General features: G+C 43.1%; 1 protein-coding gene across 6 annotated transcripts in view; it reads left to right on the forward strand.

Moving 5' to 3' along the window:
• Positions 1 to 12,297, forward strand: part of fam204a (family with sequence similarity 204 member A) — a 94,665-nt gene that overhangs the window by 38,308 nt on the left and 44,060 nt on the right. For 5 of the 6 annotated variants that reach the window (XM_070876561.1, XM_070876560.1, XM_070876563.1 and 2 more), the window contains 2 exons: positions 2,167 to 2,269; positions 8,978 to 9,067. In XM_070876561.1, coding sequence (XP_070732662.1) covers positions 2,167 to 2,269; positions 8,978 to 9,067 — 193 coding nt within the window. The remainder of the gene's footprint in view (positions 1 to 2,166; positions 2,270 to 8,977; positions 9,068 to 12,297) is intronic. The other variant, XM_070876558.1, reaches the window with a different exon arrangement.

Raw genomic sequence — 12,297 nt, forward strand, 5'->3', positions numbered from 1 at the left:
ATACATATGTTGCATTTTTAAATCTGTCACTTTCCAAATTTAATTTTAACAGAATAAATCAAAAGATCCTATTTAAAAAATAATTTAGTTGATTAGCTTTTCCTGAAGACAGTGTAGTGTATGAAATCCTCAGTTCAGCTGTGAAGATTGTTTTTAGTTAGTTTATACAGTTAGTTTCTTTGGGCTCAATTTTCCCCAAAGCTTTTTTTTGGTGTACTTGAAAATTGTTCTATGTTTCCCCGTTCGATTTCTTCATTTTGGCGCAGCCTAACCTGTCCTTTAGTTTTGGGGGTGGAGTCTTGATCTGTGCCAAAAAGATCGGGCTACCATGGTAACCAGGGACACAATGCGAGCTGAGGCTGCAAAGTGAAACGTATAGCCAGCTCGCAACACATTGCATCAATTTAAAAACACATTGAAATATATTGCAGCAACTTACCTCCAATGTCCCAGCTGAAGGGCTTGCAGGTCCGGTCTGGTTGGGAATAGCCTCCCCGGTCCACTGCCCGAATATCTCTCTCTTCTCTGTCTCTCGTTCTCTCTCACACACATTCATCTGCTGCACTGATTTACTTACCTGCACGATTTTCTTAACTCTCCGGAAGGTTTTTCTGCAGAGGCCACATACGCTGGCCCAAGCAGAACTGGAGTAACTCTCAGCTGGCCAAACTTGCCTAAATGGCCAGAATTGGCGCGGGTGGCAGGTTATGCCCCCTTTGACTGAAAAGAAAAATGAACTTAAAAAAATCGTAACTAACTGAGTTACACTGATGCAAATTGATTGGGGAAACCGCTTTTTTAACTTAGGCCAAAAGCAGCCTGCTCCAAAAAAACGGCGCAAATCACTGGTGAAATTGAGCCCATAGATTTTAAAGTTAAACTTGAGTAGAAAATAAGTAATCCATTCCAGGCATTGCCTTTAAACACAAAAGAAAGAAAGTCTTGCATTTCAGGGTCCTTTTCAGAATGGCAGGCAGTGACTAGTGGGGTGCCGCAGAGCTCAGTGCTGGGACCCCAGCTATTTACAGTATACATCAATGATTTAGATGAAGGAATTGAGAGTAATATCTCTAAGTTTGCAGATGACACTAAGCTGGGTGGCGGTGTGAGCTGTGAGGAGGATGCTAAGAGGCTGCATGGTGACTTGGACAGGTTAGGTGAGTGGGCAAATGCATGGCAGATGCAGTATAATGTGGATAAATGTGAGGTTATCCACTTTGGTGGCAAAAACATGAAGGCAGAATATTATCTGAATGGTGGCAGATTAGGAAAAGGGGAGATGCAACGAGACCTGGGTGTCATGGTACATAATTCATTGAAGGTTGGCAAGCAGATGCAGCAGGCGGTGAAGAAGGCAAATGGCATGTTGGCTTTCATAGCTAGGGGATTTGAGTATAGGAGCAGGGAGGTCTTGCTGCAGCTGTACAGGGCCTTGAAGAGGCCTCACCTGGAATATTGTGTTTAGTTTTGGTGTCCAAATCTGAGGAAGGACATTCTTGCTATTGAGGGAGTGCAGCGAAGGTTCACCAGACTGATTCCTAGGATGGCAGGGCTGACATATGAGGAGAGAATGGATCGACAGGGCCTGTATTCACTGAAGTTTAGAAGGATGAGAGGGGATCTCATAGAAACTTATAAAATTCTGACGGGACTGGACAGGTTATATGCAGGAAGAACATTCCCGATTTTGGGGGAAGTCCAGAACCAGGGGTCACAGTCTAAGGATAAGGGGTAAGCCATTTAGGACCGAGATGAGTAGAAACTTCTTCACTCAGAGAGTTGTTAACCTGTGAAATTCTCTTCCGCAGAGAGTTGTTGATGCCAGTTCGTTAGATATATTCAAGAGGGAATTAGATATGGCCCTTACCGCTAAAGGGATCAAGGGGTCTGGAGAGAAAGCAGGAAAAGGGTACTGAGGTGAATGATCAGCCATGATATTGAATGATGGTGAAGGGCCGAATGGCCTACTCCTGCACCTATTTTCTATGTTTCTATATAGCGCCTTTCACGACCACCAGATGTCTCAAAGCGCTTTACAGCCAATGAAGTACTTTTGGAGTGTAGTCACTGTTGTTGTAATGTCGGATGAGAGTAACTAATTTTTTTTAATGAAATTGGTAAATTGTAATGAGCATTTTGCTGATATTTTGGAGGTTGTGCTTCTAGCAGTAAGCTTACTGTGCAAGAGGCCCACTGGAGTGAACTAAAGCAATACTTTGGAACAAATGATAGATTTGAGTTTCCTGCTTGCAACACATCTCGTTCAAAGGTAATACTGATAACTTTTCTAATTTTACTCTGTATAATTGAATTTGAGCTTGGATCATTGCATTTATAAAATGCCTTATATGTAAAAAAAAATCCCAAGGCGCTTCATAAGCAGGCATATGGAATACAGATGCAGAGCCAGAAGGGGAAAATTAAGAGGGGTGACTGAACGCTTGGTCAAAGAGATGGGTCTTGAGGTTTTTAGAGATGTAAAGATTTAAGATGTGTCAAAAAGTAGAACTGAAGTGGCCCAGTGGTGGGGCAAAAGGAAGGGGTGAATATGTAGAATGCTGGAGACAAAGGAGCAGAACACGTAGGAGATACAAGGCTGGAGGAGAATTTAGAGATGAGGTGAAGCAAGGTCATGATGACATTTATGGACAAAGACCAGGATTTTAAAATTAATGCATTGGAGGTGGGGAGCCAGAACAAGGGTGCTGGGCAAGTGAGGTTTGACATGACATGTCAGGACATGACATGGGCAGCAGAGTTTGAGGCTGAACCAGACTGTTCGCAACCTTGGTGTCGTATTTGACACCGAGATAGCTTCCGACCACATAGCCTCACCATCACTAAGACCGCTGATTTCCACCTCCATAACGTCACCCGACTGCGCCCTTGCCTCAGCTCATCGGCTGCTGGAAACCTCATTCAAGCCTTTGTTACCTCTAGACTTGACTACTTCAATGCACTCCTGGCCCGCCTCCCATCTTCCACCCTCCATAAATTTAAGCTAATCCAAAACACTGCTTTCTGTATCCTAACTCCACCAAGAACCATTCACCCATCACCCCATTCGCTCTTGGTTAAACGGCACCTCGATTTAAAAATTCTCATCCTTATTTTAAAATCTCTCCATGGCCTCGCCCCTTCCTATCTCTCTAACCTCCTCCAGCCCTACAACCCCCCGAGATATCTGCGCTCCTACAATTCTGCCCTCTTGAGCATCCCCGATTTTAATTGCTCCACCATTGGCGGCCGTGCTTTCAGCTGCAGAAGCCCTCAACTCTGGAATTCCCTGCCTAAACCTCTCTGCCTCCCTACCTCTCTTTCTTCCTTTAAGACATTCCTTAAAACCTACTCATTGCCCCAATATCCCCTTATGTGGCTTGGCGTCAAATTTTGTTTGATGATGTTCCTGTGAAGCACTTTGGGACATTTTACTACGTTAAAGGCGCTATATAAAGACAAGTCATTGTGTTGTTGAGTATCGGGCAAGAGGGAATTTATGGAAGGTGGAGGATGAAGGGTTAGTAAGGGGGAGCAATATTGTAGTTAAGTATGGAGGTGGAAAAGGCATGTATAAGTGTTTCAGCAGCTGAAGAGTTCAGGCAGGCAATATTGCAGAAGTGAAAGTAAGCTATCTTGGTGATGAATAGGATGTCTTATTTCATCTTGAGTTTGAACAGAACGACAAGATTACAAAATCTCATTCAGCCTGAGAAAGCGACTGTTCCCTCAGTTGTCAGTTTCATGTATGCATGTATGTTAAACGTTTCATCATTATATGTATTGAATTTAATCGCTAGAGGAACACATTGGGAGCAGATGTGTTCCAATCATTTTTTGTTTTAGCACTCCTCCCCATTTTGTAGCCCTTCACTTCCATGTCATCTGTCTCTTAACAAAGCAACTAGCCCCAGGTCTTCTAATGCCAATGCAGGTTTATGGATTGCTTGGAAGATGTGTACCCAGTAATAATCCTGTGTCGGATTTTCCTTAGGGAAGGAACTTATCACGCACCATTTGGCAGGTTGGAATGCAACACTCATTCAGACTGTTTTCTCAGACCTAATGTGGTATAAATCAACTCACTTTAAAACTACGAAAAGCTCCACAATGTAGGAGAGGTAATTGCTGGTGTTGCAGAACAGAATGATGCATATTGTCTTGGAGCTATTGCCCCCCCCGCCAGAATGATTTTGATTTGTCTTTTCTCACTGGCTCACTGTCCCAGACTATAGTCAGACAACTTGTTGTGGGCAATCTCAACTCGGCATTAGTCTCCTTGACATCAAGAGCCATAACAGCGTAATATGATCAGTCCCTTAACTACTGTAGGTCGCTGTGGTAACATCACTTAAATACTTTTCTCCTCTCTGGTTAGCAAAATTATGACAGTGGCCCAGGGAAATATATTGATAAACAATTAAAAGGGAGGAAATCTAGCAGTAGTTGAAATAAATGAGTGCTATTTGAACTAAACTTTGCCATGAGCTTACCTTGCGCTTTAAATGTTAATCTACTTATCCATTAGCATGATTATCTAAGAGAATTTATTTAAAGTATTCCATATAAAAACAGTAGCAACATAAGCTTACACTTGTTTAGCATCTCGAATGTACCAAAACATACAAAAGGAATGAAATATTCCAAAAACCAAGCAAGAACTGGATGAAGAGTTATGAGAGGTGATTGGAGAAGTTCTAGAGGTGAGTTTTGAGAGTGCTGAGAGACAAAGCAATATTGAGAGTAGGACTGTGAATAGTGAAGGCTCTGGCATTGGTAGAGCAGCAAGAGGTAGGAATGCATGGTAGTCCAAACTCTCAAGAGCAGAGGGTGCAAAGTGGCATGTAGGGGTGGTGGGGGCTGTAGAGGTGGTGTGGTGTGGGACTATGAAGGGATCTGTGGAGATAACAAGGAATTTGAAGTCAGTGTTTGGGGATGGCGAGCTCATGGAGGTTGATGAAGACAGGAATGATAGGTAAATGGGGCTTAGTACAGGATAGGGCAAGTGACAGACTTTTAAATACATTGGAGTTTATGTAGGTTGGAGCCTAGGAGCCCAGTGAGGAGAACATAGGTGAAATTCAGCCATGGGGTAACCAACGTGTGGATGAGGGCTTCAATGTTGGTTGGGTTGAGATGAGCTGAGGATGGAGGTAAGCAATAAAAGAAATCATTTGAAAAAGCACCAGTAAATTTCAGTTTCAGTATTAATGATTGATGATGTCTGGTTCCATTCTTATCTATCGCATTGTAACCAGAGAATCACATGCAATAGCTTCTCTTCTCACTCCCGCACCGTTACCTCTGGAGTCCCCCAAGGAGCTATCTTTGGCCCCCTTCTATTTCTTATCTACAAACTGCCCCTCGGAGATATCATCCGTAAACACATCAGGTTCCACATGTATGCTGACGACACTCGGCTCCATCTCACCACCACTTCTCTTGACACATCCACTGTCTCTGATTTGTTATACTGCTTGCCCGATATCAACAACAACAACACCTTGCATTTATATAATGCCTTTAACGTAGTCAAACGTCCAAAGGCACTTCATAGGAGTATTATGCAGTAAATATTTGACACCGAGCCGCATAAGTAGAAATTAGCACAGGTGTCAAAGAGATATGTTTTAAGGAGCGTCTTGAAGGAGGATAGAGAGGCGGAGAGGTTTAGGCAGTGAGTTCCAGAGCTTGGGGCCTAGGCAACAGAAGGCACGGCCACCAATGGTTGAGCGATTGCAATCAGGGATGCTCAGGAGGGCAGAATTAGAGGAGCGCAGACATCTCAGGATATCCAATATTGGATGGACAAAAATTTCCTTCAAAGCAATATTAGGAAGATTGAAACCATTGTCTTTGGTCCTCGCCACAAACTCTGTTCCCTGACCACCGTTTCCATTCCTGACAACTGTCTGAAGCTGAGCCAGACTTTGCAACCTTGGTGTTGTGTTTGCACCCGAGATGAGCCTCCGACCACATATCCACTCCATCACCAAGACTACACAGTCCCAGCTTCGTACCATCTCTCAATTCTGACCCTGCCTCAGCTTATCTGTTGCTGAAACCCTCATCCATGCCTTTGTTACCTCTAGACTTGACTATTCCAATGCTCTCCTGGCCGGCCTCCCATCTTCCACCCAACATAAACTGGTGCTCATCCAAAACTCTGCTGCCTGTATCTTAACTCGCACCGTTTTGTTCACCCATGTGCTTGCTGACCTACATTGGCTCCGGTCCCACAACACCTCAATTTTAAAATCCTCATCCTTGTTTTCAAATCCCTCCATGGCCTCGCCCTTTCCTATCTTTGTAACCTCCACCAGCCCTACAAACCTTCAAGATCTGGCCAATTCTGGCCTTTAGCACATTCCCGATTTTAATCACTCCACCATTGGTGGCCCTGCATTCAGCTGTCTAGGTTCTAAGCTTTGGAATTCTCTCCCTAAACCTCTCGACCTACCTCTTTAAGATGCTCTTTAAAACCTACCTCTTTGACCAAGCTTTTAGTTATCTGACCTTAGATGGCTTGGTGTCAAAAATATTTTTATGGGTAACGCTCTTGTTAAGCACCTTGTTAACATTTTGCGACATTAAAGGTGCTATATAAATGCAAGTTGTTGTTGATGTATAAGTAATTATTCCTTAGACTTTAAAACATACATCATTGCATTTATTGTGCCAATGAAGTTTCGGTTTATTTAGCAGGCTAGTGAGTGTTAAATGTGTGTGTTTCCTGCTAGGTAAAGGTTATATGTTACCTGTAATTGCAACCGATTTCTGCAGAGTAACCATTTAATTTTGACTTTTGTGGACCTTCATCCATGCCTTTGTTACCTCTGGACTTGACTACCAACGCACTCCTGACTGGCCTCCCACATTCTACCCTACATAAACTAGAGGTGATCCAAAACTCGGCTGCCCATGTCCTAACTCGCACCAAGTCCCGCTCACCCATCACCGCTGTGCTCGCTGACATACATTGGGTTCCGGTTAAGCAATGTCTCGATTTCAAAATTCTCATCCTTTTTTTCAAATCTCTCCATGGCCTCACCCCTCCCTATCTCTCTAATCTCCTCCAGCCCCACAACCTCCCGAGATGTCTGCGCTTCTCTAATTCTGCCCTCTTGAGCATCACCGATTATAATCGCTCAACCATTGGTGGCCGTGCCTTCTGTTGCCTCGGCCCCAAGCTCTGGAATTCCCTGCCTAAACCTCTCCACCTCTCTACCTCTCTTTCTTCCTTCAAGACGCTCCTTAAAACATACCTCTTTGACCAAGCTTTTGGTCACTTGCGCTAATTTCTACTTATGCAGATCGGTGTCAAATGTTTTATCAAGCGCCTTGGGACGTTTCTCTACGTTAAAGGCGCTATATAACTACAAGTAGTTGTTGTTGTTTGATCTCGTTGATTGTTTGACAATTTTTCTAGGCTTTGTTTTCAGAATCCAGCTGCATGACTGCCATATTACATCTATAGACACGATTTGTACCTTTTAAACATTTATTGTCCACCTGATTTGAATATGAACCTCAATAGTAAAGTAAAAATCATTGTTCAGTTTTAGAGTACAAGACGAGTTGAAGGACCAATAAGCATAATCTGATTTTCAGGTCTATTCTTTTCCAAATGTGTTTGGAAAATAATGAATTGAGGGGAGGAAGACAGTTGCAGTACTGCTGTCATAAAATTGTTGCACAGTACATCATATGTTACAGTAAGGTTTATGAAAATCCATATGCTTCAGGCCATTCATATGCTGGGGCCTACATGCGAACAGGCACACACATATATATATATATATATATATATATATATAGACAGCTTACCCTCATCATTGGGCTAGGAAAACCCTGGCTAAAGGGGGGTAATGAGTTTTCTCTTCATGTTAGCACATTTCTGCTCATTCACATTTCACAGTCGCCTGGCTTTGTCTTGTAGCCACTTGCAGTCTTTTCCATGCAGAATAGTTTAATAGCACACAGCTGCATACCAGAGCTAAATATTTAGACACTGAATACAGATTGACAGCGTTAATCAGTGTGCTTCGTGTCACCTTAATGGCATCGTAAAGAAAAAGGAAAAAAACTGGATCTGCTGCAGGGACTCAATTGATAGACTGGCGCTAAAGATATAATTGATGCAGAACAGGTTAAAACTAGTTCAGCAAAGTGCAGATTGCAGAAATTCATCCATCACACTATCATTTAAACTTTATTTTATGTCAGCTATCATGTGATGATTTAAATCTCTAATGTCTTAAGGTAAGAATTTTGTGCGTGAAGAAGAATTGTGCCAGTAGCGGAATGACTAAATCATAAGATTGCTTGAACACTGTACACCAAATTATCAGCTCTTAGTGTTCAGATCCTGAATACTAAATGATAAACTGTGGTTCAATCCAGTTTAATACTCTTGAAACTGAAGTGCGGGAACATCATGACTTGTCTTGGTAAAGTTAAACATTGCTTGTTATATACAGCATCATCTTTGTAGGTGTTGCTCAGTAATGCATATTTATTGCTGTTTGGATGGTAAGAGATGCCCAGACATGAGAATGCCGTAAGAACAGTGTAGATTTATTCTTCTGTTAGCCTGACACATTTTATTTGCAAAAATGAACTTTTTTGACTTATTTTTGCTGTTGCATTTATTAAAACGGAATCTATTGCTAAATGGAGAGAGGATGTCGCACTTTGAAAATAGAAATTGTGAGATGAAGAAGTCACTATAGGAGTCACAGTGTGCAGCATATTGGAAGGAATTTCCTGGGACTTCAGTGTCAAGCAAATCATTAATATTGTCGTTACAGGTGCAAGATTAGTTGACAATGATACTGCTTTATTTACCAGTCACTAGTTGTTCAGAATCTTTTCATGTGAATATGAATTTTTTTTTTCCATTCATTAGCAAGAGTAGCCTCAGGTGGCTGAATATTTACATGCTGTTAGTTGCAATTCACTTATTAAACTGTTCTTTCAGACAAATCTAGAAAAAAACCTTGACAAGGCCATTGCTACAGGGGATATAGATGAAGCAGAGCAGCTGAGTGACAGCCTTGCTGTTCGTGAGGTAAGATGCTCAACCACATGTTGAGAGATATCTTGATATATTACATTAATATTTCTTTAACCTTTCTACAAAAGAAACAAATATTGGAATTGTTTAGGGTATTCTTGGAGACTAAGGCCGTGATTTCCCCAACCTCGGGATGGTCTGCTGGGGTTGGTGGTGGGTCCGGACCTCGTTGCTGGCTCCAGCCCGCTCTGAAATGATTTTACATTGATTGAGCTTGTTAAGCCTGCCCAGCGTGTTTGAAAGCCAATTGAAGGAAGCGGGTCTGATGACCTGACTTAATGACACGCCATCAGCCGGATTCCTTAAAGGGACCATGCGCAAATTAATTTTGACAGTTGTGCAGTCAGTGTTCTACAGCATTGAGGGGCTGAAAACACTGACTAGCACTGCACAGAGGTGCAGGGCTGCACCCAGGCTCTCCCATGACTCCTTCTCACAGTACGCAGGGAGGTTCTCTTTCCTTCCAATGGGGGAAAGAGGCCTCCCCAGGAGACCCACGCAGCCTGTTTGCACATTGTACAGGAGGACACAAGCAAGGATGTCATCAGGAGGCCCTGGCTGCAGTGGCACAAACCTGTCAATGATCTCAGTGGATCACAAAGCGTTACTGCAAAGCCACACTCAACCTCATCCTGCTGTGCCACTCATCACATCCCCATCACTCTGCCTTCCCAACCCTATTTCTGCACTTCCTGTCTCACATCAACTTAGCTTGCACCTCCACCCATCCCTCTCTATCTACATTATCACTTGGGTGTTTTATGCAATGTAAAATTTTTGTTACTATGCTGTCAAACATTGAAATCTTTATTTTCAACACTTTGCGTTCTTGGACAGATTAGTGTGCACCTTTGGAAGTGGCTTAGTGAGTTGCAGTGAATGGTGAGACATAACGGTGGCCCCCACAATGGTGATGAGTGTGAAAGGAATGGCTTGTGCATTGTAGGGATGCTTTATGATGTTGGTGTGGGGTGATGCCAACTTGGTGCATCATGTGGCAGCCAGGGTATACAGCGTCAAGTGAAGTAAATCTGGCCATGGTGAGGCCATCCCTGGCGTCCCGGGTAGCAATGTGGTCGGGTGCTGATGCCCTGTGTCCTGTGCAGCATCAGTTGATTGCGGAGAAGGTTGGTGTTATTGGTGCTGCTGATGTGACTGGTGCTGCTGGTGCACATGCGGTGATTGTTGTGGGATTCTGAGGACCGATGTGAGATTTTTTTCAAAGGCTGATGGAATAGTTGGCAGGTGAGGTTGAAGTGACAGAAGCGATCTGTCATTGGTGAGAGAGGTTGTTCCAAGGAGCTGTTCCAAACACTTCCAACCTGCATAAAGTTCAATCTGTCTTCTAAATACAGTAAGCAACAGCTTTTAAGCTTTGGAAAGTGAACAGCAGTGAGATGGGAGCTTTTATAGCTCATTTGTAGCTGTCAACTAAAGAAATTATTTAATGGTAACACAACTGCCGACCTGCTCACCTGACGTGATTCCTGAGCAGCGTAGACCACGTGGACAACCTGGTAAAATGCTATGGTGAGCTCAAAATACTGTTTAATGAGCTGTTAACAAGGTCATTATGACCTAAATTGCCTCCCCTGCCACTGTCTGTTCAGCCCTGACAGACCCAGTATCTGGGAAAGTGGTGGCGGAATGACAGCAGGTTCCTGGCCCGCTGTCAGAAAAAAAAAAATTCCCGCCCCCCCGCCACCTTACAGGTGAACTTTCCTTTTTAAATTTATTATTTCCTCACCAGTATTCCCCTTCTAAAGATAGTGGCCTGGATTTTGCGGTAGAAATAACAGTGAGGCTATCAGCGCTCACCATTATTATGGAATAAATCGGACTGCAACTTTGCTGTCCGCACATGCGCAGTTAAATGCAGAAATTAAGAAGTTGCTGTCCGATTTTCCCTGCTCTTCCACAAGCTTTGCTACATCAATACCTCGCCAAGAAACTCAGTAATAAAATACATGAAGGGCGTGAAGTTGTGGTGCTTGCTTGTTAGTTATCTACTACACACACAGGTAAAGTTAGGGCTAGTGCATTCAAGTGTAAGTCAATTTTTAATGGCGTACTAAGTCTTAATTACTACCAGATAACCTCTCTGACAGTGAAAATTCACTGTTACAAGTGTGGAATCTCATTCCTTCAGATTTGAATTATTGTTGGAGATTTTATAAAAATGAAATTAAAAAAATCATTTTCTTTGTCTCTTTTATCTCTCTTATTCCCATCCTTCTTTCCCTCTCTTTATTTTGCTTTTTATACATGATTTTACATTGAAATTAATATTCAAATTTATACTTTCTTGTTTAGACTTTGTGTTTCAGTGAATATTCTTCAATCTGTTTGGTTGAGGAGATACGCTGTTGCTTTCCCTGTTTCATTTTTCCACTTCTATAACATTGCCTGTCTCTGCCCTCTGTTCATCTGCTGCTGAAGCCCTCATCCATGCCTTTGTTACCTCTAGATTTGACTATAACCACTCACTCCTGTCCGGCTTCCCACATTCTACCCTACATAAACTAGAGGTGATCCAAAATTCGGTTTCCCGTGTCCTAACTCGCACCAAGTCCTGCTCACCCATCACCACTGTGCTCGCTGACCTACATTGGCTCCAGGTTAAGCAACGCCTCAATTTCAAAATGCTCATCCTTATTTTCAAATCCCTCCATGTCCTCGCCCTCCCTATCTCTGTAATCTCCTCCAGCCCCACAACCCCGCCCTCAACCCCCGAGATGTCTGCGCTCCTCTAATTCTGCCCTCTTGAGCATCCCTGATTATAAATAGCTCAACCATTGGTGGCCGTGCCTTCTGGTGCCTAGACCCCAAGCTCTGGAACTCCCTGCCTAAACCTCTCCACCTCTCTACCTCTCTTTCCTCCTTCAAGACGCTCCTTAAAACATACCTGTCAACCTGTGCTAATTTCTACTTATGTGCTCGGTGTCAAATTTTTTAAATCTCATAATACTCCTGTGAAGCGCCTTTGGACGTTTCACTACGTTAAAGGCGCTATATAAATACAAGTTGTTATTCACACACACCCCAGATCCCCTGTATAGGGTGCCGTGCTAAAATGGATCACTGATTACAGTACGTTGCCGCGCAAAAACCCACAAAAAAATCCGTGGGCAGCTGAAAGCATAATGAACGGCGAGCCATGTTCCCTGGCCGCAAAATGTGGGCTAATGAATCCTTGCTGGGTTTTGGTGCTACAGGTGCTGAAT

This window comes from Pristiophorus japonicus, chromosome 3 (genome assembly GCF_044704955.1).
Source record: "Pristiophorus japonicus isolate sPriJap1 chromosome 3, sPriJap1.hap1, whole genome shotgun sequence".
Taxonomy (NCBI): Eukaryota; Metazoa; Chordata; class Chondrichthyes; family Pristiophoridae; genus Pristiophorus; species Pristiophorus japonicus.